This window comes from Carcharodon carcharias, chromosome 5 (assembly GCF_017639515.1).
Source record: "Carcharodon carcharias isolate sCarCar2 chromosome 5, sCarCar2.pri, whole genome shotgun sequence".
NCBI lineage: Eukaryota > Metazoa > Chordata > Chondrichthyes > Lamniformes > Lamnidae > Carcharodon > Carcharodon carcharias.
Genome location: NC_054471.1, coordinates 84,325,020 through 84,352,732, shown reverse-complemented (window position 1 = coordinate 84,352,732; position 27,713 = coordinate 84,325,020). Strand labels below are relative to the sequence as shown.

Here is a 27,713-nt window from a genome sequence, read left to right as displayed (position 1 = left end):
AATGAAGGGGAGGGAAGGACTGGTGCCCCTCTGTAGAATATGAGAATATAGGGTCTGGACAGCAAATTTGACTAAAAATTACTGAAGCTGATTTAACAGTTAAATGCTTCAAACTTATAAATATATTATACAATTCTGGAGATCTTAGCCATGCCAAATATTCATTCTGAACTAAATAGGATAACCAGAGGCTTCAAGTGATTGAGACAACTTTAGAATTATGCCCTGAATTTTTAAAGATGCACCTGTGGAAATCAGAAGTATTAATCATTTTCTCAAGTGGCTGACTATGCTTACAAAATCTTGCACTAAGATTACACTTGTATTTTTAAAATTAAATGAACTTACCAGAGCTATAAGTTACTGAAAATTAGTACAAACATTTAATAACTATGACGACATATCACAAACCTTTCACTCAAAACTGAAAAGGTTGTTATTTCCTAGCAAAAATAGACCCTGGTTATTGTTCTCTTGCCTTCTCTTTAAGTTCGTACGTTACTTACTGCAATTCCTGATATGCTAGCGCCGCTTGTCTAGGGTGTTCAATGCAGAAAAAAGCTTCTGAAAATCTTCTTACCTATCCAATTGGGTGGGGGAGGAAAGGAACAAATACAGCCAAAATTTCAGTAAATTTTGTAAAGTAGATGCCAAAAACCCTAGTTTAAGTTTTGTAGAATATGTATGTAACAAAATGCTTTTGGCCAAGTACCATAGCACAGGTTTGGAGAGATATATGTATCAAAAGAACAATAACCATGAATTAGGAATTTTTCAGATGAGAAATACATTACCAGCAAGGTACCTGAGGTTGGTCTTACTGCACTGTAACCTAGACAATTTTATTATGAGCAAAATACTCAAATATGCAGATGATAGCCAAGAGTAAATAACAGTAAACAATAGAAAAAAATTATGTCGGGCATAGATCGTCAGGTAAATCGACCTAATTAAGTAGAGCTTATTTGGACTACTATAAAATATAGTAGCAAGGAATTAAAGAAGGGCTCAGGATTAAATAGAACAACAGTACAGTATACAGCCAGGATGGAAAACTAGGGTGATGATGAAACTATAAATGCATTTGCTCTGGATTTAACTTTAGCAAAGGAGGGAAATAATGTAATGAGCAACATTAGCAGAGAAACGTACTACAAATGAATAGAGCTTACAAAGTATTTTAGGACATTAGCTTCTAACAATGACCAGGGTCACAAAAGTTTTAGGGCTAGGGAGCTGGAGAAACATTTTAAAATATGGGGTTTCCCATTTAAGATAAAGAGAGGATTTTTCTTTTATATCTCAGAGGATCATTAATCTTTGGAATTCTCTACACCAGAGAAGAGTGAAGACTGGGTCATTGAATATATACAAGGCTGATTTGGACAGATTTTTGGTCTATAAGGGAGTCAGGGGTGATGGGGTGTTGGTGGTGGTGGGGGGCAGGCAGGAAAGTGGACATAATACCACAATCACAATCAAATCAGCCATGATCATATCGAATGGCGTAGCAGGCTGGATGGACCAAATGACCTACTGCTGCTCCTATTTCTTATGTTCTTACATAAATACCAGAGTTGGTAACTGCAGTGGAGATCACACCAACACTTGGGAATATGTTGATGAAAGGGGAATAAGGGATGTAAGAACAGAGTAGGCAAGATTAAGACTTGCAAACAATGTGGGCCACTCTGACTTCTTAAGCCAAACTGCCTGTGTTGCCATTTTGCAATCTCATATAATTCTACGTTAAAGCCATTTGTCCAACTTGCAATTAAATGTTTTCATATGTAAATAAATAATATAGTACTTACGCGTAGTATATGATGTTCCTTTGCTAATAAAGCTGAGACTTCTCCTTGTAGGGTCGCAATTTCTATGAACTGTGCCCAAAGAGCCATCAGTAAAGAGCAAAGCTGTGCAAGATCCATGTTTACCAGTTCTGGCAGATCATCAGGGTTTTCCACTTTCAGCTATAATTCAAGACATAAACTTTAAGCCTCCATTATGTTTTACAAAAAAATAATCTTAATTTTTGGGGTTCTCAATATACACACTGGGTTTACTTATCTGCATTGCTATCTGAGCCCCTGCCCCTCATCTTTGCTATTGCATTTTTGAGCGTTGAAGAGAATATTAAAAGGTGACTCGAATCCTTTAACATTTTGTGAGGCATTAATTTTTCTCCACACCCCCAAACAAACAACAGTATTGAAATTTATTCACATAAATACATTCACATAAAACCAGAGGAGGAAGATGGGGAAACAAATACATTTACCTCACCCCATAACCTGACAATGCAATCTCACCATAAACGCACAAGGCATCAAGCAAATGAATGTTGGGACATTCTAACTCTCCAAGTAATGATCTACTGACATAAGGATAAATCAATAAATTAAATAGATCCCTCAAAAACTAAAATGCATTTATTTAGATTTGAAACGGTCAAATTGAAATGAATAATTTGCTGACATCCAGATGAAGCCAAGCCAATAAAATAAACTTATGCAAATGTTCCCAAATTTTCTGCATTACACATTTACATATACACGATATGGAAATTTTTTTGCCTCTAGGATTTATAGCTACATTGACACTATGAACTTTGTATTTGTGTGGATGTCATGGTATGTTTACATATCACAAAGTATACAAATATATTGAGGGGTACACAGAGTACCATAAATGAAAGATACTAATGGCCCTCTTATTCTGTTTATTAAAAAACAAATAGTTCTCCACTACCTGATTTGGAGGAGAATTTAAACCTTGTATCTGCCATGCATCAATCACAGCCAGAATATAACCTTTCCCGCTGCTATGTAATTAGCAAGTCTGACACAAAGCTTACTGTAGGACTGCAGGTCCATAATCTTTCTGAGCATTCACAAGCTCAGCAATGGCTGGGATTGAACTCTTCTGACATTGCTATCAGTACTGAACAATTATCTTACTGCAACTACTGGTCAGTAGAATTGCATTAAATATTAATGCAGGCTTTCAAAGAGGGCAAAAGAACTAGCAGAAAAGGTCCAACTGAAACCAGCCAAGAAATATCTTGCAGATCAGAATGCCCTTGAATTTGTACGTTGCATTGTTGGAGTTAATACAAATGCTAATAGACACAAAAGATAATGCCCGGGATTTTCCGACCCTGCCATGGGCGAGGTGGCATCCCAACCAGAAGTCCACTGATTTGCAGCAGGACCGGAAGATCGCAGCAGTGGGCAGGTGCGGAAAATCCCACCGAATGTCTTTAATAGGATTTCTAGTTTGGGAAGCATTTATGATCTCTGTTAAGTCAAAACTATTTTGTATTAACATACATACCTTTATCTGTTCACAAAGTGCTGAGAGTCTGGCATCAACATCAATCTCCTCTGAAAAATAAAGTCCACATTAAAATACAAACAACTATTAGAAAAGCAAAATCAGCAGTAGCAAAAGAATAGCATGTTAAGATTTGCGATCATTTGAATGTTGCAGAATAAATTTGTAAAATATTTTTAAGATTCACACAAATTGCTTTCAATTTGCTCACTGTCAGCATTGAAATCTATTGCTTGAAATCATATTAACTATTCTGAACATAATCATCTACAGGAAGTATATAGGTTTACTGTTAGAAGTCATGTAGACATACCTATCAAAATGTCCCTCTGTGTTCTTGGATATTTTCTTCTGAGGAGTCGTTCATAAAGGACCTGCATGTTGGTCATGGCTAGTCATAGGATTGTACACACGTGCTTGTTATTGTATCCTCTTTTAAAACCTACATCCTATCAACTTTCTACAGGTTAGCTGCTGAATTGCAACTCTCCGAACACCTCAAGCAAAGCTTTTAGAATTTATTATGTGAGCATTAGCTACCATGCTTTTCATATCAAAGCAAAGCACAAAAACCAAAAGATAAAAGCAAAGATGGAGCTTATTAGTCCATACCTTTTGTTAGAGACACTTGGTTAAAGCACACCAGCAAATCTTTTCAATAATGCATTTTCATGAAGCTATACAAGAACATATTATATAAAGAGAGCAATTTATATGGATGCTGTATAAGTTTGCGGCAATAAATCATGCATAAAATATCAGAAATTAGAGTGTAACATATCCTTTTGAATGTTTACTAGAACCATAGCTTCATAGCTTTAATTAAGAGGACCACCAAAAAATGGCAAAATTAGCTATAAAAAAGTGATACCACGCATACTCATGGTCATATAGTCAACTAAGCTGCATTTTTAAACAAGTTTCAATGTTGCACGTCTCCACTAGTTTTACAGCTCATTGTTTATGGGTTAAAAGAAATAATTTTACATTTAATTGAACAATCTTATCCCATTCAAAAACAGAATTACCTGGAAAAACTCAGCAATCTTATCCCATTGTTTGACCAACACTGCAGGAGCTCTCACTTGCGTGACAAGCAACTTGTGTGTGTTCAATGGTCACACAGGGTGAAAAAAGACGCAAGTGTGACAAAAAGAAAATTTCCCACTTGAAGGTCCCTCAAAAGCACAAATATGTAAGGAAGGTGGAGAAGAGAAATCATAAAAAATGTAAATTATTTAACCAAATGTTACTTTGTCATCCAAAAAGAAACTGAACGCTCTTTTGCACAAGCCACATCTCATGGCTAAGGGGATTGCAAAAAACATCCATAAAGATCCAATTTATGTATCATATGCATAGCATCTCTCAAATTCTATGTTTTTAATTATGTCTTTTTTCCAAAATTACTACAAATTAATGCTGAAAATCTGAAATATAAAAAGAAAATGCTGGAATTACTGAGGCCAGTCAATAGCCGTGGAGAGAAACAGTTAATGTTTCAGATCTTTCATCAGAACTGAAAAAGTTACATGTACCAGGTGTAAGTAAGGATGGAGGCAGGAAAAAGAGAAGGGTGGAAGGAACAAAAGGGTGGACAAAAGGTCACCAGCACGAAACGCTGGCCTGGGCTTTACAATCAGCGGTGAACAAACGGCACTTGCCCTTCAATCTGTTTATAGCTGCCCACAAACTTTTGTGTGGCAAGTTAAAATCACTGGAGTCCAATAAAGCATGGTGTCTCTATGGGACTTCTGTGGTCTGTGCTACAGGGTAAGAAACTGCGCATTTCCTCAACCGGAATCTTTAATGAACCACACAAGGTCGAATTTAAGAAGTGTAAGTTTCAATATTAGATTCAATATAAAATTATGCACAGAAAGCAAAATAAAGAGGGGAAAATAGATGGGATTGAGAGATACAAAGAAAAAGTTGGTAAGTGTTGCAACTTCACTCCCACTTACATGTATTGCAATGTTGAGTTCACAGAAAAGTGCAGGAGAGGGCCATTTGGCCCATCATGTCTGCACCAGCTCTCCGAATGAGCATTATGACTCAGTGCCATTCTCCTGCCTTTTCCCCATAACCCTGCACACTGTTTCTATTTAAATAATCATCGAATGCCTTCTTGAATGCTTCAATTGAACCTGCCTCCGCCACACTTCCAGGCAGTGCATTGCAGTACTGAACAACTCGCTTTGTGAAAAATCTTTTTCTCACATCGCATTTACTTTTTTAAAAAAATCACTTTAAATCTGTGTCCTCTTGTTCTCGATCCTTTTACAGAGCAGTTTCTCCCTATCTAAACTGTCCAGGCCCCTCATGATTTTGACCCTTCTACCATCTCCTCTTAGCTTTCTCCTCTCCAAGGAGAACAGTCCCAACTTCCCCAATCTATCTTCATAACTGAAGTTTCTCATTCCTGGAACCATTTTTGTAAACCTCTTCTGCATTCTCTCCAATGTATTCACATCCTTCTTAAAGTATGGCACCCAGAACTGTACACAATATTCCAGCTGAGATCTAACTATTGTCCTTTACAAGTTCAGCGTAACCTCCATGCTCTTGTACTTTATGCCCCTATCAATAAAGCCTAGGATACTGTGCACTTTATTAACTGCTCTTTCCACCTGTCCTGCTACCTTTAATGACTCATGCACATATACACCCAGGTTCCTCTGCTCCAGCACACCCTTTAGAGTTGTACCCTTTATTTTATATTGTCTCTATCCGTGAGGCATTGGTAGAGCACGATTTGTGGAGGAGCAGGACAACTTTGACTGAAACTTCTTGATTTCTACATTTTACTGCATATGTGCTGACTGCAGAAGTTGCTTTTCAATTTACCAGAATGAGTGGGTGCCAATAAGACACAATTCTTGGTACCACAAATGCGGATGCTGCCTGGCCTGAATACTTCCAGCATCCTGTTTATACCCTCCAAATGCACTGGATTTGCTATGTAAACAGGACAATGAAGTGCAAGAGTAAACTGTACCACTAGTGATGTTGTACAAATGCTTAATCCACCCATACAAAATTCTTGACTATTTTAAAGGAGTTAACCCATTTAAAATAAATGGGGTAAATGTCTGTTAGGGCAGAGAGCAAACTTAATGTAAGCACATTAAATGTTCATTTGATATCAATAGTAATTTCTATTCAAACTTGTAATCATGGGGATTTTTCAACTTTTAAAAATTTTGGATCTACTGCAGATATCTGCTCAGATTCAGTTGCTCCCATAAGTGGTCTAAGGCTTACTTCTGTGTGGATGGACCTGCACTCCCTATATTTGCTTCTACAATAGCATGTCTTGGAGCTGCAACAAAACTTCCCCCTTATGATCTTGAATCTCTCTGAAGGTAATGTAAGAAAATATTTGAAGTTAAGCTTGAATTGAACCTTCCATCTGTTTTATTTCACACCAAGTACAGTTGTAATCAGAATTACATGGACAAACTCAGCACCAGGTAATTCTGTTTTTGTTTTGGATTTCCAGCATCCGCAGTTTTTTTGTTATTATTATTATTTTTATTACAGTTGTAATCAGTTTCACTATTCAATCGGTATATCATATTCATGTGATACAAAATAAAGAATATGGCGCACTTGAATCAAAAGTAAACATACATACTTAAACAGAACCTTTTAACTGTTACCCAAACATTTCTAACTATGAGCCAGCTTATATCTTTCACAGCACCATTTAAAAATCTGACAGTACTTGCAACAAATATGTCTGCGTTTCCATTTCCCTTTGTTTGTTAACTTGTCTACGTAAGGTTTGCTGCTTTGTTTTTAAAACCTCCATTTAGCATATTAATAACCTCCCCATTAGGATCTACTTTTATCTTTTAAATCTTTCTGTGGAAAAATTATCAAAAATATTCTGAAACATAGTAATTGGCTAACTATTTATTCAAAAGGATATATTTGAGCACCATTGATAATGTTGGCCTTTCCTCACCTCTGGGAAACTGAGTAACCTAGCAAAACTACACACCCTTCATTTACCTCCAAATAAGAAAGGCCCACACCTATTTAAAACCAATGATGGAGCTTCCCTTGAATTATTTTACATTATTCTTTCATGATGCCCAGCACTAAAAGAAAGCAACTAAACATTTAAACTAGCTTTTGACCTTGAATCAAATTCTTTAAACTCCACTGCTTGACTTTGGAACCATGTTCAAACCATACCAAAAGTTTGTAAATTTTAATCTGAATTTCTTTGGTATTCTCAACTGCCTTTAATGCTTAAAACAGCAAAATTAAAATTTACAAACATCAAATCTGACTCATGATAGTTCGCTGATACTTGCATAAAATCTGAAAATCTTCAATTAGTCCAAAGAACCTTTTCCCGGTAGTGCAGCCAGCCCCTAACAACCATTTCACATATTTAAGTAGATTTAACCTGACTTATCTGGTCAAGAATGCCATTATATAGGACCAAGCAAAAGCTACAAATTTTCTGAACCAAAACTACATTATAATTGTAATTCCACAGTTAAAATAATGGCTTCTTTAGATGGTAATACAAATGTGTTTTTTGATGCCTCAGGCTGAATTAATGCAATCAGAAAAGACAAATAGGATTCAATTTAGCTCTCTGGTGTTTATAACCTGAAAATTAAGATCAACTTAACCAAATCATCTAGTGTGTGTTCACAAAATATACACAATGGTATTAAACTCAAATGAAGCACCTTCAGCATTATCCACATCCTATACTCATTGGAGTTCAGAAAAATGAGAGGTGAGCTTATTGAAACATGTAAGATTAGGACAGGATAAATGCTAAGAAGATGTTTCCCCTTGAGGGGGAATCTAGAACCAGGGGCACAGTTTAAAAATAAAGGGTCTCCAATTTAAGACAGAAATAAGGAGGAATTTCTCTTCTCAGAGGGTTGCTAACCTTTGGAATTCTCCTGCCCAGAGAGCAGTGGAGGCTGGGTCATTGAATATATTCAAGGCTGAGTTAGGTAGGTTTTTGATTTACAAGGCAGTTGAGGGATATGGGGGATAGGCAGGAAAGTGGACTTAAGACCAAAATCAGATCAGTCACGATCTTATTGAATGGTGGAGCAGGCTTGAGGAGTCGAATAGCCTATTCCTGCTCCTAACTTTTAGGATCTTATCAATGATTTATGAAATGATAGTTTTATCCTGTCATTATATCGAGGTTGGTTTATCACATAACATTGAGGTAAAGGGCTAAAATTAAAATACTACCAAGCAAAGGGAATTACAAATGCCAACATGCATGAGTTCTAAGTACTTGCATTCACTATTTAAGCAGAATTGTGAAGCATGAGTCACTATCAGTAACAGGTGAGTCAGAACCTAAAATATGACGGAGGTGAAGACTTAGAAATTTGTTCATGTTATGCCTGTTTTACATGCTTAAAATCGGCACCTCAGCACATCTGCAACCAGTTCGAACTGGCCTCGGGAGCCAAAGTAAATCGTGGGAAGAGCGAGGCCATGTTCTTTGGGAACTGGGTTGACCGATCCTTTGTCCTCTTCACTGTCAGGGCTTCCAGCCTGAAGGTGCTGGGGATATAGTTCGGAAGGACTGGGGCAAGCGTTAGAAATTGGAAAGAGCGAGTGTCTATGGTGAAAAGAAAACTGGGCATGTGGGAGCCACGCTCCCTCTCCACTGTGGGTAAGAACCTGGTCATCAGCTGTGAGGCACTCTCGTTGTTGCTATACGTGGCACAGGTCTGGCCCATTCCAGACTCCTGCATGATGGCGATCACCCACTTTATCTGGAGGTTGAAAATGGATCGTGTCCGCAGGGACGCGATGTACAAGGCTCTAGATAAAAGGGGAAAAAACATGCCCAACATCGCCCTCATACTGATGGCCACCTTTGTGTGCGGCTGAGTCAAGCTGTGCGTAGACCCTTGGTACGCAAACACCAAGTGTCACTACATGCTGAGGTTCTACCTGTCCCCAGTGTTGCGAAGGATGGGTCTGGCCATGCTGCCGCGTAACGCTCCAAGTAGTTGGACCATGCCGTACCACCTGTCCCTCGTGGAAAAATTTACGCAGAGAAACACCTTTGACCACAAGTCCATCAGGCAGTGGTTGGCACGTAATGTCTTAGAGGCCCTGCGGGGAAGGAGAGGGTAGATCCTGTGGGATGGCTCCCTGAGCAGACTGTCAAAGTCGTTTGGCAGAATGCCTCATCGCCAGAACTTTCCAACAAGCACCAAGACGTAGCTTGGCTGGTGGTGAGAAAGGCCTTCCCTGTCAGATCCTTCCAACACGCCAAGAGTCTCACCCCCTCTGCACGTTGCCCTCAAGGTGGCTGTGGTGGGGACGTGACCATTGTTCACCTCCTTGTGGATTGTGCCTTTGCAAAGAAGGTCTGGAGAGAGATGCAGTGGTTTCTGTCGAGGTTCATCCTGAGCAGTTCTGTGACAGAGGACTCTGTGCTCTACGGGCTGTTCCCAGGGACACACACCAAGACAAACATCAACTGCAGCTGGAGGATCATCAACTCGGTGAAAGACGCTCTTTGTCCGAAACTTGTTGGTCTTCCAGTGCAAAGAGTTGTCCCCGACCGAGTGTTGCAGACTGGCACATTCCAAAGCTCAGGACTACATGCTGAGGGACACACTAAAGCTTGGGGTAGCTGCCACAAAGGCACAATGGGGAAAGGTCGCTGTCTAAGACCTTTCTGCCACAGTGCACCGAGGGGCTGGGAATTGTTGAGAGCCCCTCGAGCTGTACAGCTCAAAATGAATGTATGCAGTGAATACTAAGTGTATTATAAATGTATTGAAGCACCCCAGAGTGCAACATGATGTATATTGATAACTCCAATACCATTGTCTGATTGTCTGCATTGACCAGGTTGAAATGATTGAAATGTTCATTGATTGTATTGATGCACCTTGTGGTACATGTTGTAAAAGTTGAATCTGATTGTACTTATGTGATGGTGATTTTGAAATGGTTTGGAATGTTCTTCCAGATGTTTTATGAATAAAGTATAATTTTCAAAAAAATAAATCTCAGCGTCTGATAAGGAAAGTGGCATCTGTGCACATTTTCAGGGCTGGATGATATTAAAGACATTGTTATTGACGTCCAGGGCCTGCACATGAAACAGCTGGGTTTTTGCTTATGCAAATAGAAATAAATCTTTCAGGGCTTCTTCCCGAAATTGGGCTGTCCAGAATGCTACCAGCACTGAATCTGCTCCAATAAAACAAACCAGGTCCATTTGAGGCCATCCTCCACCAAAAGGTAAGTTTTAAAAAAAACTCACTGGAATGTGGAGCAGGTAGGAGTGCATCCAGTCACTGCAACAATACAAAGACTACCATGGTCCTCACTTAGTACTCTACCTACCTGCTCCCATAACTGATGAACGATGGCCCAAAATTTAGATCATAAGAATATAAGAAATAGGAGTAGGAGGCCATGCGATCCCTTCAGCCTGCTCTGCCATTCAATACAATCATGGCTGATCTTCTGCCTGAACTTCACTTTCCCACCTGCTCCCCAAAGCCATAGATTCTGAGACACTATCTCAGCCTTGAATATCATCAATAATGGAATCTGTAACGCTCTGGAGTAGAGAACTCCGAAGATTCACGACCCTTTCAGTAAAGAAATTTCTCATCTCAATTCAAAATGATTAACCTTTTATCCTGTGACTGTGTGCCCATATTCCAGATTTTTCAGCCAGGGGAAACAACCTCTCTGTTTTGACACTGTCAAGTCCCTGTCAGAATTTTGTACGTTTCAATAAGACGACCTCTTATTTTTCCAAATTCCAGAGAGTATAGGCCCAGTTTACTCAGGGTCTCATCATAGAAGCCAATCTAGTCAACCATCCCAACTTCCAAGGCAAGTATATCCATTCTGCACACAGTCCTCCAAATGTAGTCTCGCCAAAGCCCCACAATTATAGCAAGGCTTCCTTATTCTTATACTCCAGTTCCCTTGCAATAAAGGCTAACAAATCATTTATCTATTTGCTTGCTGTGCCTGCCTGCTAACTTTCATTCACAAGTACACCGAAATCTCTGAACATCAACATTTAGATGTTTCACATCTTTTAAAAAATATTCTGCTTTTCAATTTTTACTACCAAAGTGAATACACACTTCTCCACATGACATTCATCTGCCATCTTGTTGCCCACTCACTTAACATGTTGATACCTCTTTGCAACCTCTGTGTCCTCCTCACTGCTTACATTCCCACCAAATTTTATATTGTCAGTAAACTTCGTTACAGTACTCTCAGTCTCTTCATCCAAGTCATTATTATAGCTTGTAAACAGCTGAGGCTCTAGCACTGGTCCTCGTAGCACTCTTATTAAATACAGCCTGCCAACTTGAAAATGCCCCGTTTACCAACATTCTCTGCTTTCTGTCTATTAACCAAACCTCTGTTCATGCTAATATATTACCCTCAACTCTATGAGCCCTAATGTTGTATATGTGGCACCTTATCAAATGCCTTTTGAAAGTCCAAGTATACTATTCCTAGTGGCTCCCCTTCATCTATTCTACTATCCACATCCTCAAAATTTCTAATAAATTTGGCATACACCATTCCCCTTTCGCAAAACCATGTTGACTTAGAAAATCATGGAATGATATGACATGCGCATTCTTAAGACTTCCTTAATAACTGATGTCAGGCTAACTGGTCGCCCTCCTTTCTTGTACAATAATCCTCTGGGGACTGTTCTAGCATCTACAGAATTTTGGAAAAATGCATCCACTATCCCTGCACCCTAGCATGTTGGCAATCAGGTCCCGGGTGCTTGTCAGCTTTCAGTGCCATAAGTTTCTCTAGTACTTTCTATTTGCTGATATTAATTACTTTAATTTTTCACTCTTATTAGCCCTTTTGTTACTCTCTATATCTGGTATGCAATTTGTTTCTTCTACTGTGAAGGCAGACACAAAACATTTGTTCAACATCTCTGTCATTTTTCCCATTCCCATGGTAATTTTTCCTGTCTCTGCTTCCAAGGGATCAACGTTCACTTTAGCTACTCTTCTTGCAAAGGCTCCTACGATTATTTTTTTATATTCCTGGCTACTTATTCTCATTCTTTTTTTTTACCTTTTCATCAACATTTTGGCTGACCTTTGCTGGTTTCTAAAACTCTTCCAATCCTCAGGCTTACTATTATTCTTTGCAACATTATAAGCCTTTTCTTTTAATCTGATGTTATCCTTAACTTCACTAGTAAGCCACAGGTGGATCGTTCTCACTGAGTTTTTGTTCTTCAATGGGATGTATTTTTATTGAACATTTTGAATTGTTTCTTTAAATGTTTCTCACTATTTATTTACTGCCATACCATTTAGTCCACTTACTCATTCAACCTTAGCTTGTTCTCCACTCATACCTATCTAATTGCATTTTAGGATTCTTGTTTTGGGCTCGGGTATGTCATTCTCAAACTTAATTTAGAATTCAATTGTATTATGACCACTTTGGACCAGAAAATCTTTTAAGACTGGATTACTAATTAACCCTGCTTCATTACACAGTACCACATTTAAAATGCCTTTATCCCTGGTTAGTTCCACAATGTATTGCTCCAGGAAACTGTCATGAAAGCATTCTACAAACTTAGCTCCTAGGCTGCCTTTGCTAAATTGATTGGTCCAGTCCATATGGAGATTGAAGTCACCCAAGATTATCACATTGCCTTTGTTACAAGCTCCAATTATTTCTTGCTTAATACTCCGTACAAAGGTAGAACTGCCTTTAGGGGCCTTTAAACTACTCCCAACAGCATTTTCTGACTCTTGTTATTCTTAACCTCCAACCATATTGATTCTACATGATCTTCTGGGCCAAGATTCTTTCTTACTACTCTTCTTATGTCATCCTTTACTAACAGTGTTTTGCATACTGACTTTTTGAAATGTTGTGTACACTGCAACATTTAGTTCCCAACCTGTGTCACCGTGTAACCAATTAGATAAAAACCATTTATTTGTGGTGCTATTTCATCTATCATATTACAAATGCTTAATGCATTCAGATAAAGAGTCTTTAATTTTATTTTTTTAACCACTATTCCTTGCATGAACCCTATTCACTGATGCACAATTTCCAATAAACTCCCACTATGCTTAGCTTTACCAAAAATCATCACACCACTCTGTTGCCTCAATTTTTGTCTGTAGATTTCTAAATTTCCGTTCGTCTCTTCCCCCTGTCTAGTTTAAAGTCCTATTCACAATCTAATTATGCAATTCACCAGGATGCTGATACCAACTTGGTTTAAGTGGAGCCCATCAGATGGAATAGCTCCTTCTTTCCTCAATACTGGTGCCAGTGTCCAATGAATCAAAACCCCTTCTTCCCACACCAGTCTGAGCCACGCATTTAATTCTCTAATCTGCTTGACAATATGCCAATTTGCAAACTGGGTGGTTTGGGTAGCAATCTAGAGATTATTACTCTCGAGGTTCTGCCCAATAATTTAGAATCCAGTTTCTCAAACTCCCTCTGCAGAACTTCATTCTTGGCTCTACCTTTGTCATTGTTTCTTACCTTGGACCACAGTTACAGGATACTGCACTGTAAGTTTTGAATTATAAACATACAATTCACATCAGCTGCTGATTCTATCCAATTGATAAACATCAGAAAAGCTTAAATTAGTGAGTACTATTAATAAACTAAAGGACTTTGTTTTCAACTAATTTTACAAATAAACACATTTTAATTCTTGGTTTGTCTAAACAACAGTTTGACATTGCTGGTCCTTTCTCAATTGGAGTAATCTCACCCAAGTTAGAAGGCTGTACTTTCATGTCCCATTCCAAGCTAAAGGAATTTTAGAGATGCTATAATTTGTACAAGACATTAAACTGAGGCTCTGTCTGAACTCTCAGATCCCATGTTTATTTGAAGTGTGCAGCTAGTCTAATGGTATCCAGCCCAACCCAGCTCCATTAACACTAGTTACGAAGCTTATTGCGGATCATGGACCAATGAGCTCAATTATTTGCCACATTTGCTTACATTACAAGAGTAACTATGCTCCAATTATAACTGTTTGGCAGTGAAGCACTTGGGGATGTCCTGAGTTCATGAAAGGTGCTGTACAAATACAAATTCTTTCTTCCTTCGACTCCAAAGACGAACATAGCGTATGATGTGCTTGAGATGTCTCTGAGAGTTGTAATGTCATTCTTTCATTTATACAACCAACAGATAACAATTTATATTATGAAAAATAACCAAGACCATGTGATTACTTCTCCTGGTTATTCTGCACCAAGACATCTACAGTCTGGGAATGCATAAAGTTATCTGTAGGCGCCTGGCAAAATTGTCGGGAAACAGCAAGCCTGACTAACTCTAGAAGCAAAGAGTCATCTCATTAATGAACACAGCTTAAAAAAAAGTACAAAAAATTATTTCATACCCAAAGAAACTCTATGGGCAAGTGCCTGCCATAATGACAATTGCATACAGCATTATTCTCCTCTAAAAATCTGCACTATGTTCTTCCACCCAGGGTTTCAATAAAAGATAATACAAATATTTGTGGTGTGTTAGAGGCTTAGAATATGAAAATAAAAATAAACAGGCTAGTAGGAAGGAATGAATAGCTTTTAATTGTTAGCATGTTCTTTAAATTTAATTTGTGTTGCAATCCTACTTTCAAACCATCACATTGGATCTATGCTGTAATTCATTATTAATATTGCAATTTTAAAAGATGTGTGCAGATTTTTCAAAAGCGCTGACAAATAATTTAAAATAGTTCAAGAATGGTGCATGGAGTTAGTACAAAATGAGGTATCAGCATTCATTTCTTTTGCTGTGCACAGAAGTGACTACCAAAAGCTGTAAATCAGTTAGTTACAACATGGCTTAGCAGCTGTTCTATCCACAAAAGAATGTGACAAAAATGGCAAATAAAGGAACACATTAAATATAGAATGCTTTATGAAACAAATGAAGCTAAAGTGAATTTTAGTTATCAAATGTATTGCTTGCTCCATTTAGATTAGGGTGCTATTTTCATTAAAAACACATGGTTGTATCATCAATAAAAATACCAAGAAATTTAGAATAAAGTGCAAACCACAATTGGAATGGGAGAAAAGCATGATATTTTGGTTCAAATTTCAAATTTCCAAATTAACAATAGAGCAAAGATTTGATGTTGCCATTCCTTAAAACTTTCTTTGCCTACACTAGATTACCTAGTAACAGAACTTTATTATTGAATTTAACACAACTTCAGTTATTATAAAAGTTGCTATCCAGCAGTTTTGTCCCTATGGCAATTTAGCCCTCAAAACTAATTATTTTATAAATATAATTCACCTCTTGGTCAAATAGTCAAAAACACAAAAGATTTTCTAATGACCCTATTCTCAAAAACAACACTAGGAGTTTACAGCACAGAATGAAGCTACTCACTCATCAAGTCTGTGTTTGTTTTGGGTTACTCAAGCAAAACCTATCTTCTTTTATCCATCCAATTTTGCATTGAACTATTTGGTATTTGCTCAGTCAATCTAGGAATGATGTTATAACCACAATCCTACTTCATGTTTTAACAGAGCTTAATTTTTTGTTTTTAAAAAGTGTCAAAACAAGAATCAATTAGAGGTTGCTGTAAGGAGGATAGCTGTCTCACAATTTTTCCCTGACAGCTATACAGTACAGATAAAATATACAATGGTACCAACAGGCAATAAATTTCTCTGGACAAACATATGTACTGGAACTCTGACTTTAACACAAATTGTTAATTCTGCATACAAGAAGCTAAGCACCAAGAAACAACTTCTGTCAGAGGGAGGTCCACGGGGATGGGAAGTAGTCTTTGAAGCTCTGCCATTGGCGTTCTATGTTGACTTTTTAAGTAAATACAGAATGTTGAGATGCAACTGCAACTATCTATTTAGAATGTAAAAATGGAGGTGAATAATTGAGCACCACCAATGCTTGTGGTATTACACCTGTTAATTTCATTGGTAACTGACAGCTTGGTCACATGATAAAAATGGCCTCTGGCACAAGGTGAGCTCTTAAATACAGAGGTTCACATGGGTTAAACTGTACGGATTCTATATATAAGTACCAAACAAGTCTATATATTCTACTAATAGGTAAATATAACCTCAATAGAATACCAAAGCTTCCACTGACAATCAGAACTGAGCTTCCTCGGAGATTCTTACATATCAAGTTTTCCAACATATTTAATGTTCTTTTATATGCAAAATACATGTGTATGTTCTACATAGAATGGATGTGGGTGAGCAATATTCATCATTCTTAGAACTACTAACTTGATCCCACTTCAGTAGATTTAAATTTTGACTGCTAATTTAAGATAGTTTCCATAGAATTCAAATCCAAACGATTTAAGTAATTATCTTACAAATTAAAACAGGCACCCAAACGAGAGCACTAGTGGAAGCCTGGAGCTCTAGCGGAAACCTGGAGCTCTATAACAAAGCTGAAAATAATGCAACATCTAACTACTTGGAATATGTGGTGCAATCTGCAATAGCTATTTAAAAAATCCCAATAGAGAAATATCAAAATTGTGCCACAAAGGGGAATAATTAAGGCATTTAAAAACTTACAGGTCTATTGGAACAAAATGGGTTTTTATCCTGTTTCTTTGATGGCTGGATTTAAATTTTGTTCTGATAGATGATCTGAGATTTATTGTTTTCTGGGACCTATTAACAGTCGCAAGTAAAATGAGCAGGCAGCCTCAGTTCAGGAACAATTAAAAGCAATTCACATATGGCATTGAGAAGGATAAAATTCATATTTGAAGCTGAATAAGACCAACACAGCAATGCTATTGCTGTCCTTGAAGGGACAAAACACAATAATTTTAATATATCAATAATTTAGGTCACATTAAAGAAAAATAAATTAGGATATGGAAAACTGTTTCATCGATATTCAATAATTGATCAAAGCTAAAAAGAGCAAGCAACTTTTCACAGAATCAAACAAATGTAAAGACAATATATTCAAACAAATACTTAATTAAAAAATAAATTATGAAAACAAGAACATGCTTCTCCAACATTTAAATATGTTGAAATGGATTTCAAAATCAATTTCCTCACTGGAGGAAAATTAATCCAGGGCTAATGCAGTGTTTACTTACCAGGCATAAAATTTAAGTGGGCAAAGTAAATAAAAATCTTCTCTTACATGAATACAGACAATGAAAGATGAATTTCACCAAACACCCAGAAATGTTTACACATGGGCTGTGCTATATCCCATTACATACAGCACTTTATTCTACAAATACTCAAACATTTGCCAAATGTCAAATATATATTATTTGACATATATAAGTTAATTTCAATAAAATATGCACCGATGATCAAGAAAATTAGGAAAATAGACTTAATGTTAAGCAAATACCTTCCAGTTCCTAGCCTATGTACATCAAATCACATTCAATATCAGTTCAATGTTGGGCTTCTATTTTCAAATACATGCTTGTGTGAGGGACATCTGGAAGGATTTAAATTTCCCATTTCACTTCCTTAACTTTACACCAAATGACAAAACACAGCAAAGACCCAGGATACTTACATTTCCAGTAAATTCAAATCCATCAGAGCCTCTCTTCCCCAGAGAGCAGTGGAGGCTGAGTAATTGAATTTATTCAATGCAGAGTTAGACAAAGGAGTCAAGGGTTATGGGAGGCAGACAGATAAGTGGAGTTAAGACCACAACCACATCAGCCATGATCTTATTGAATGGTGGAGCAGGCTTCAAGGGCCGAATGGCCGACTCCCTCATTTTTATTTGAGAAATGGATTGGAGTTCTGTGATAAAAGTTGGAGAATCAGATAAAGAATGGCTTAATATTAACCAAAGGAACACAATTTCTCACAAGGTACCAAGATAGTATTCCATCCCTTAGAGCACTGTATGTCTGTCTCAATGTACACTTTCGTACTTGAAAAAATTTCTCATTTTCAACAACCTGATTATGTTATTTGATGGCGTAAGGAGGGGTAAAGAAGGTAGAGAGGTTGACATTCTATATATGGACCTAATAGAGCACCATATAATAGATTGTTGGCAAAATTGCAGTGCATGGACTTAAAGAGCAGTGGATGAATTGATACAAAATCGTCCAAGGGACAGAAATCAGAAAGTAAGTGAACAGTCATTTGTCAGATCCGAAGGAAGCATACTGTGGTGTTCCGCAGAGGTCATTGCTGAGACCACTGCTGGTTTTGAGAAATTAATGACCTGACCTTGGATATACAGGTCATAACTTAAGCTTGAATGGGGCATGAAATTCAGAAATGTAATAAACAATCTGCCTGGTTAAGTGGCAAGAAATATTCGTGCCACACAGATGTCAGGTAATGAATATCTCCAGCAAGATTGAATCCTCCCCTGACATTCAATGGCATTACCATTGCTGAATCCCCCACTTTCAACATTTTGCGGGTTACCATTGATAAGAAACTGAACTGGACTAGCCAAATAAATACAGTGGCTACCAGAGCAGGTCAGAGGCTGGGAATTCTGCAGCGAGTAACTCACTTCCTTACTCCCCAAAGTCTGGCCACCCACCTACAAGGCACAAGTTACTGGGTCAAAATCCTGGAACTCCCTCCCAAACAGCACTGTGGGTGTAACTACACCACACGGACTACAGTGGTTCATGAAGGCAGCTCACCACCACCTTCACAATGGCAATTAAAGATGGGCAATAAATGCTGGCCTAGCCAGCGACACCCACATCCCATGAATAAATCAAAAATAGTCAGGAATGTGATCCAACAACATAAGAAGCTCAACACCACCCAGGACAAAGCCACCTTGAAAGGCATCCCACACACCATCTTCAACATTCCCTCCGCCAGTAAGGCACGTACAGTAGCAGCAGTGTGCACCATTTACAAGATGCACTGCAGCAACACACAAAGTCTCCTTTGACAGCACCATCCAAGACCATAAGACATAGGAGCAGAAATTAGGTCATTCGGCCAATCGAGTCTGTTCTGCCATTCAATCATGGCTGATAGGTTTCTCAACCCCTTTCTCCCGCCTTCTCCCTGTAACCTTTGATCCCCTTACCAATCAAGAACCTATCTATCTCGGTCTTAAATACACTCAATGACCTGGCCTCCACAGCCTTCTGTGGCAATGAATTTCATAGATTCATCATTCTCTGGCTAAAGAAGTTTCTCCTCATCTCTGTTCTAAAAGGTCTTGCCTTTACTCTGAGGCTGTGCCCTCAGGTCCTAGTCTATCCTACTAATGGAATCATCTTCCCCATGTCCACTCTATCCAGGCCTTTCAGTATTCTGTAAGTTTCAATCAGATCCCCCCTCATCCTTCTAAACTCCATTGAGTATAGACCCAGAGTCCTCAAACGTTCCTCATATGTTAAGCCTTTCATTCCTGGGATCGTTCTCGTGAACCTCCTCTGGACCGTCTCCAGGGCCAGAACATCCTTCCTGAGATACGGGGCCCAAAATTGCACACAATATTCTAAATGTGGTCTGACCAGAGCCTTATAACGCCTCAGCAGCATAGCCCTGCTTTTATATTCTAGTCCTCTTGAAATAAATGCCAACATTGCATTTGCTTTCCTAACTACCGACTCAATCTGTAAGTTAACCTTGGGAGTCCCAGTCCAGGATTCTCTTAAGTCTCTTTGCACTCCAGAATTCTCTCCCCATTTAGAAAATAATCTATGCCTTTATTCTTTCTACCAAAGTGCATGACCTCACACTTCCCTACGATGTATTCCATCTGCCACTTCTTTGCCCATTCTCCTAACCTGTCCAAATCCTTCTGCAGCCTCCCCACCTTCTCAATACTATCTGTCCCTCCACCTATCTTTGCATCATCTGCAAACTTAGCCAGGATGCCCTCAGTTCCTTCTTCTACATCATTAATATATAAAGTGAAAAGTTGTGGTCCCAACACTGACCCCTGCGGAACTCCACTAGTCCCGGCCGCCATCCTGAGAATGACCCCCTTATCCCCACTCTCTGCCTCCTGTCAGACAGCCAATCTTCTATCCATGCTAGTACCTTGCCTCTAACACCATGGGCTCTTAACTTACTGAGCAGCCTCCTGTGCAGCACCTTGCCAAAGGCCTTCGTGAAGTTCAAGTAGATAACATCCATTGGCTCTCCTTTGTCTAACCTACTCGTTACCTCCTCAAAGAATTCTAACAGATTTGTCAGGCATGACCTCTCCTTGATGAAACCATGATGACTTTGCCCTATTTTACCACGCACTTCCAAGTATTCTGAAATCTCATCCTTAATAACGGACTCTAAAATCTTACCAACGACCAAGGTCAGGCTAATTGGCCTGTAGTTTCCCATCTTGTGCCTTTTGCCTCACTCCCTTCTTAAACAGGGGGGTTACATTAACTATTTTCCAGTCCTCTGGGACCCTCCCTGACTCCAGTGATTTCTGAAAGATCACCACTAAGGCCTCCACTATCTCTTCAGCTATCTCCTTCAGAACTATCTGACCAGCCCGTCTATATCCTCCTGTAATCTAAGGCTATCCTCCTCAATATTTACCACCCCACCAATTTTCGTGTCATCTGCGAACTTACTTATCAACCCTCCTACATTCAAGTCTAAATTGTTTATATATACCACAAACAGCAAGGGACCCAACACCGATCCCTGTGGATCCCCATTGGACACAGGCATCCAGTCACAAAAACACCCCTTGACCATCACCCTCTGCTTCCTGCCACTCAGCCAATTCTGGATCCAATTTGCCAAATTGCCTTGGATCCCATGTACTCACCTTTGTTATCAGTCTCTCCATGCGGGACCTTATCAAAAGTCTTGCTGAAGTCCAAGTAGACCACATCAAATGCATTGCCCTCATCTACCCACCTGGTCACCTCTTCGAAAAATTCAATCAAACTGGTCAGAATGACCTCCCCTTCACAAAATCATGCTGACTGTCCTTGATTAATCCCTGCCTCTCCGAGTGTAGGTTAGTTCTGTCCCTCAGAATTGCTTCCAATAATTTCCCCACCAATGAAGTTAGAACTGTTGACAGGGCTGTAGTTCCCTGGTTTATCCCTTCCTCCCTTCTTGAATAACAGTACCACATTGGCTGTCCTCCAGTTCTCTCTTCTTCTTCTTTAAGGCTTTCCTTAAAAACCTACATCTAACCCAAATTTTTGATCATTTGTTCCAATATCTTGTGTGTGGCATGGTGTGTAACTGCATTGAAGGTCTTATATAAATGTAAATTATATAAATGTTGCCATTGGAAACAAAAGCAATAACAATTTTGAAAAGGGAATTGGATAAAACTTCAAATTAAAAATTTGCAGTTATAGGGAAAGGGTTGAGTGGGACTAATTGGATAGCTCTTTCAAAGAGGCAGTGGAGGCATAACAGCCTCCATTCTATGATTCCATGAAATGATTTGTGAATAATCAAATAGAGTTGTGGAGTACTTAATTCGTATTGCCTGAATTAATAAGGTAATAAAAGAACTTCGCCTGTCTCCAAGAACTAAAGTAAAATAGCTGAATTTTGAGTGAGATCAGTTGGACACAAACCATTCAATAATTGAATAAATACCCAAGCACCTCAAGTTTAAAAATGACTGTTCACTCGCTCTTGGTGAGGCAGAATTTTTCAGCTAATGGTGGAAGTCAAAACCTTCTCAAGCAAATTAAGACCAAGTGTAGCCTTCAGGTGAAGCAGGGAGAAAGAGTAAAATATGCATGAATCAGGGCACACAGGTGTAGTTCAGTCCCCAGTACTTCCACCAAAATGAGGGAAGGGGCAGATGGTGGGGTGGGGGGAAACTATACTGTAACACATTTACATAGGCAGTTTTCATTATAAATGTGAATAGGTATTTATGAAGGTAAAAAGTGGCAAAAATGTGCTTGGTAACAAGATTTTTTATTCATTAATATGCATAATTTGAAAATAAATATCTGATAGTTGTTTGGTAGTATGGGACTTGAGCATTGCTGAAAAAGAAACATGTCTAAACTTTTTGTCTTGCACCCATCAGGACACTTTTCAAGAATACCAATATAAGGGGAAAACAACAATTTGTACTGAATGTGAAGAGAACGCTGATTGGTTGGCAAGTGGCATTGCCATGGAGAATACACCAGCGATGGTGACTGACAATTAACTGCCAAGCATTATTAGATGTTGCCGTCAAGCCAGAAAAACACTTTGCCTATCACACAAATGAGTAATGTGAAATTTGAATTTCAGTGCCTGCGTGATGCTAGACTGTACGACCCAAAGACTGGTGGATCTTATCAAACAGCATGTCCCAACTGCTGTTCACAAAGGGTACAGACCATACCCAACCAGCCTATGCTTGCAGAGCTTAGAAAAGTTTAGACATGTTTCTTTTTCAGCAATGCTCAAATTCCATACTACCAAACAATTATCAGATATTTATTTTCAAATTATGCATATTAATGAAAAAAAAATCTTGTTTCCAAGCACATTTTTGCCACTTTTTTCCTTCATAAATACCTATTCACATTTATAATGAATACTGCCTATGTAAATGTGTTACAGTATAGTTTCCCCCACACCACCATCTACCCCTTCCCTCATTTTGGTGGAAGTACTGGGGATTGAATTACATCTGTGTGCCCTGGTTCAGGTATACTTCACACTTTCTCCCTGCTTCACCTGAAGGCTACACTTGGACTTAACTTGCTGGAGAAGGTTTTGACTTCCACCATTGGCTAAAAAATTCTGCCTCACCAGGAGCCATTGAGCAGTCAGTCATTATTAAACTTGAGGTGCTCAGGTATTTATTCAATTATTGAGTGGTTTGTGTCCAACTGAGCTCACTCACAATTTAGGTATTTTACTTCAATTCTTAGAAACAAGAGAAGTTCTTTTAGTACCTTACATACAGTATAAATTGCTGTTTTCCCCTTATATTGGTACTCTTGAGAAGTGTCCTGATGAATGCAAGACAAAAAGCTGATGAGACATGTCGGTTTTTTCAGCAATACTGAATATCTGATAGCCAGTTTAATGTTTTGGTGAAATTCATAAGTCAGAAAGAAAAATTCTCATTTAAATGAGTCTACAACTTACCTAGCTCCATCCTGCGAGACGTAGGTAATTCTTTTGTAACCATGGTGAAGTAGTTGAAAAGGCCTTTGTAAGCCAGCAGCAAGCTTGAACAGAGATTGTAATGGAAATTGTAAGCATGTTGCATGCAGCTTTCTGGCACCACAAAATTGCTGCCCTGAAAACAAAACAAGTTTGGTGGAATTAATTGTGCATACTCAAATGGTGCAAGTGGGAAATAAAGAGCGCAAGGTCGACATGCAAGATTGTTAAATAGTTAATTTTAAGTACAATGTAGCTATGCTCAAAGTGAGTTGAATTCACAAGATGACTCCCATCCTAAATTCCATAAAAAACACCTAAGCTGATGGCCTACAATGAAAAACCTCCACCTGCACAACTTCTCACTTGGGTGTTAGTTGACATACACAAACACATTTTCTTTCTTACCCCCAGCAATGTGGTTGAATCTTAAATGCCCTTTGAAATTGCCGAGTAAGCCACTCAACTGCATCAAACTGCTATGATGTTGAAAAGGAATGAAGACGGATGGACCACTGGGCACGGCCTAGGCACCAAAAATGAACCCAGCCCTGTCAGCCTGGCAAAGTCTTCCTTACTAATATCTGGGGACTTGTGCCAAAATTGGGGGAGCTGTCTCGCAATAACCTGACAACTTCATACTCACAGAATCATACCTTAGGATGTCCCAGACACCACCATCACCATCCCTGGGTATGTCCTGTCCCACCAGCAGGACAGGCCCAGCAGAGGTGGTGGCACAGTGGTATACAGTCAGGAGGGAGTTGCCCTGGGGATCCTCACCAACGACTCCGGACCCTACAAAGTCTCATGGCATCAGGTCAAACAAGGGCAAGGAAACCTGCTGTTTACCACTTACTGCCCTCCCTCAGCTGTTGAATCAGTGCTCCTCCATGTTGAACACCACTTGGAAGAAACACTGAGGGTGGCAAAGGCGCAGAATATACTCTGGGTGGGGAACTTCAATGTCCTTCACCAAGAGTGGCTCCGTACCACCACTCCAGACCTAGCTGGTCGAAGGCTAAAGGACATAGCTATTAGACTAGGTTTGCGGCAGATGGTGAGGTAACCAACAAAAGGGAAAAACATACTTGACCCCATCCTTAGCAACTTGCCGTAGATGTATCTATCCATGTCAGTTTCGGTAGGAGTGGCCACCACACAGTCCTTGCGGAGACGAATATTGAAAATAGTCTCCATCATGTTGCATGCCACTATCCCCTACTAAACGGGATATATTTTGAATAGATCTAGCAACTCAAGGCTGGGGGAACCATGAGGTGCTGTGGGCCATCAGTAGCAGCAGAACTGTACTCAACCACAATCTGTAACCACATGGCCCAGCATATCCCCCATTCTACCATGACCACCAAGCCATAGGATCAGCCCTTGTTCAATGAATATGCAGGAGATGCCCAGGAGCAGCACCGGGCACACCTAAAAATGAGGTGTTAACCTGGTGAAGCTACAACACAGGATTACTTGCATGCTAAATGGCATAAGCAGCAAGTGATAGACAGAGCGAAGTGAATCCACAACCAATGGATCTGATCCAAGCTCTGCAGTCCTGCCACATCCAGTCGTGAATTGTGGTGGACAATTTAACAACACACTGGAGGAGGAGACTCCACAAATATCCTCATCCTCAATGATGGGGGAGCCCAGCAAATCAGTGCAAAAGATAAAGCTGAAGCATTTGCTACAATCTTCAGCCAGAACTGCCACGTAGGTTATCCATCTCACCCTCCTTCGGAGGTCCCCTGTTTCACAGGTGCCAGTCTTCAGCCAATTTGATTCACTTCACGTGATATCAAGAAATGACTGAAGGCACCGGATGCTGAAAAGACAATGGGCCCTGACAAAATTCCTTAAGACTTGTGCTCCAGAACTTGCCGTGCCCCTAGCCAAGCTCTGTCAGTACAGCTACAGCACTGGCATCTATCTGGCAATATTGCCCAGGTGTGCCCTGTACACAAAAAGCAGGACAAATCCAACCTGGCCAATTACTGGCCCATCAGTCTACTCTCGATCATCAGTAAGGTGATGGATGGGGTCATTAACAGTGCTATCAAGCGGCACTTGCTTAGCAGTAGTCTGCTCACTGATACCTAGTTGGAGTTCCACCAGAGTCACTCAGCCTGTGACCTCATTATGCAGCCTTGGTTCAAACGTGGACAAAAGAGCTGAATTCCAGAGGAGAGTTGAGAGTGACTGCCCTTGATATCAAGGCAGCGTTTGACCAAGTGCAACATCAAGGAGCCCTAGCAAAACTGGGGTCAATGGGAATCAGGGGGAAAATTCTATGCTGGTGGGAGTCATACCTAGCACAAAGGAAGATGGCTGTGGTTGTTGGAGGTCAATCATCTTAGTTCCAGGGCATCACTGCAGGAGTTCCTCAGGGTCATGTCCTAGGCGCAACCATCTTCAGTTACTTCATCAGTGACCTTCCTTCCATCATAAGGTCAGAAGTGGGGATGTTCGTTGATGCTTGCACAATGTTCAGCGCCATTCACGACTCCTCAGATACCGAAGCAGTCTGTGTCCAAATGCAGCAAGACCTAGACAATATCCAGGGTTGGGCTGACAAGTGGCAAATAACATTCATGCACACAAGTGGCAGACAATGGCCAGCTCCAACAAAAGAGAATCTAACAATCGCCCCTTGGCATTCAAGATTACCATCACTGAGTCCCTCCTCCATCAACATCCTGGGACTTACCATTGACCAGAAATTGAACTGGACAAGCCATATAAATACTGTGGCTACAAGAGCAGGTGAGAAGCTTGGAATCCTGTGGTGAGTAACTCACCTCTTGACTCTCCAAAGCCTGAGCACCATCTACAAGGCACAAGTCAGGAGTGCGATAGAATCCCACTTGATTGGCACCCCATCCACAGACATTCACTCCCTCCACCACCAACACACAGTGGCAGCAGTGTGTACCATCTACAAGATGCACTGCAGGAACTCACCAAGCCTCCTTTGACAGCACCTTCCAAAACCACGACCACTACCATCTAGAAGGACAAGGGCAGCAAACACATGGGAGCCCCACCGCCAGGAAGCTCCCCTCCAAGCTACTCACCATCCTGACTTGGAAATATATCAACATTCCTTAACTGTCACTGGGGTAAAAATCCTGGAATTCCCTCTCTAACAGCACTGTGGGTGTACTTCCACCACTTGGATCGCAGTGGGTCAGGAAGGCAGCTCACCACCACCTTCTCAAGGGCAAATAGGGATGAGCAATAAATGCTGGCCTAGCCAGTGACACTCACATCCCATGATCGAGTATAGATTATAATTTTTTTCAATTCCCTTCCTTTTCTTATTCACACAACATACTGGAAATTCCAAATTTGAAATTTCTTGGCTCACCGGACCCGCCTTTGTAGAAAGACCCCCAAATGTTGTGACCTTCAATCTAGACGGGTCCAGTGCGGATGGTTTTGGGTCCGCAGACCCTAGAAGCAGAGCATAGGCCACAGTGGCAGCCAAGTGCCAAGGTGGGTTGGTTCAAAGGCCTACCTCAATTCTCTGGCACTTTGTTCCAGTTATATTAAAGGCTGTTTGGCCCTCAAGCCCTCACCCCTCCCAACCCACTCCCCATGCCATTTCCATACCGCCCCCGCATCCAATTTCATAGTCCCTTATACCCTCCACGCTAACTCATAGCCCTATTCCTGTTCTTAACTTCCTTTGCTCTCTCCACAGGTGGTGAATGACCTGGCCTAACTTTATTCCACCATTTTCTGTTTTTGTTTCAATACAAGCTCCTGATTTTAATCTCCTCTCCTTGCATATGTCCTGTTAAATTATCGCCAAATTTAAATCAGCAATAGGAGCTTGGAGAAAAAGTTGTAAAATTCATCAATGTTAGAGGTGACTGCAATAATGGATAGGAATGTACTGGTATTAGCTTCAGAGTTTAAAAACTGGCATGGACAAGCTGGGCCAAATTGCTGACTTTCCTGCTGCAGATTCTATGTGAATAAAGGAAACAAATCCACTTAGCAGGAATGAAAAGTGAAAAAGAGCAATTTCAGAATTCCCTCAGCCAACCTTTAGTTTCAGTGGGGTGTAAACTCTAGTCTTATACATATACATAATACACGGTGCTGTAAAGGTTATCTAATTCAAGTATAAGATATATATTAGAATATAAAACAAGTTCTGTCTTATTAACTTGAAGACTAAGTTTTTGATTCAACATTTTAAATTATACATCAGTAAGCATACTGCATTTTAGC

The 27,713-nt window shown here is 39.7% G+C and overlaps 1 protein-coding gene across 8 annotated transcripts in view; it reads right to left on the bottom strand.

Moving 5' to 3' along the window:
- The window catches only part of fam135a (family with sequence similarity 135 member A), a 259,444-nt gene that overhangs the window by 121,386 nt on the left and 110,345 nt on the right, over positions 1-27,713 (bottom strand). For 5 of the 8 annotated variants that reach the window (XM_041187897.1, XM_041187895.1, XM_041187898.1 and 2 more), the window contains 4 exons: positions 23,445-23,598; positions 3,650-3,727; positions 3,337-3,386; positions 1,815-1,973 (listed from right to left, as the gene is read on the bottom strand). In XM_041187897.1, the coding sequence (XP_041043831.1) occupies positions 1,815-1,973; positions 3,337-3,386; positions 3,650-3,727; positions 23,445-23,598 (441 nt within the window). Of the gene's footprint in view, positions 1-506; positions 581-1,814; positions 1,974-3,336; positions 3,387-3,649; positions 3,728-23,444; positions 23,599-27,713 lie in introns of all 8 variants that reach the window. The other 3 variants (XM_041187900.1, XM_041187903.1, XM_041187899.1) reach the window with 3 other exon arrangements.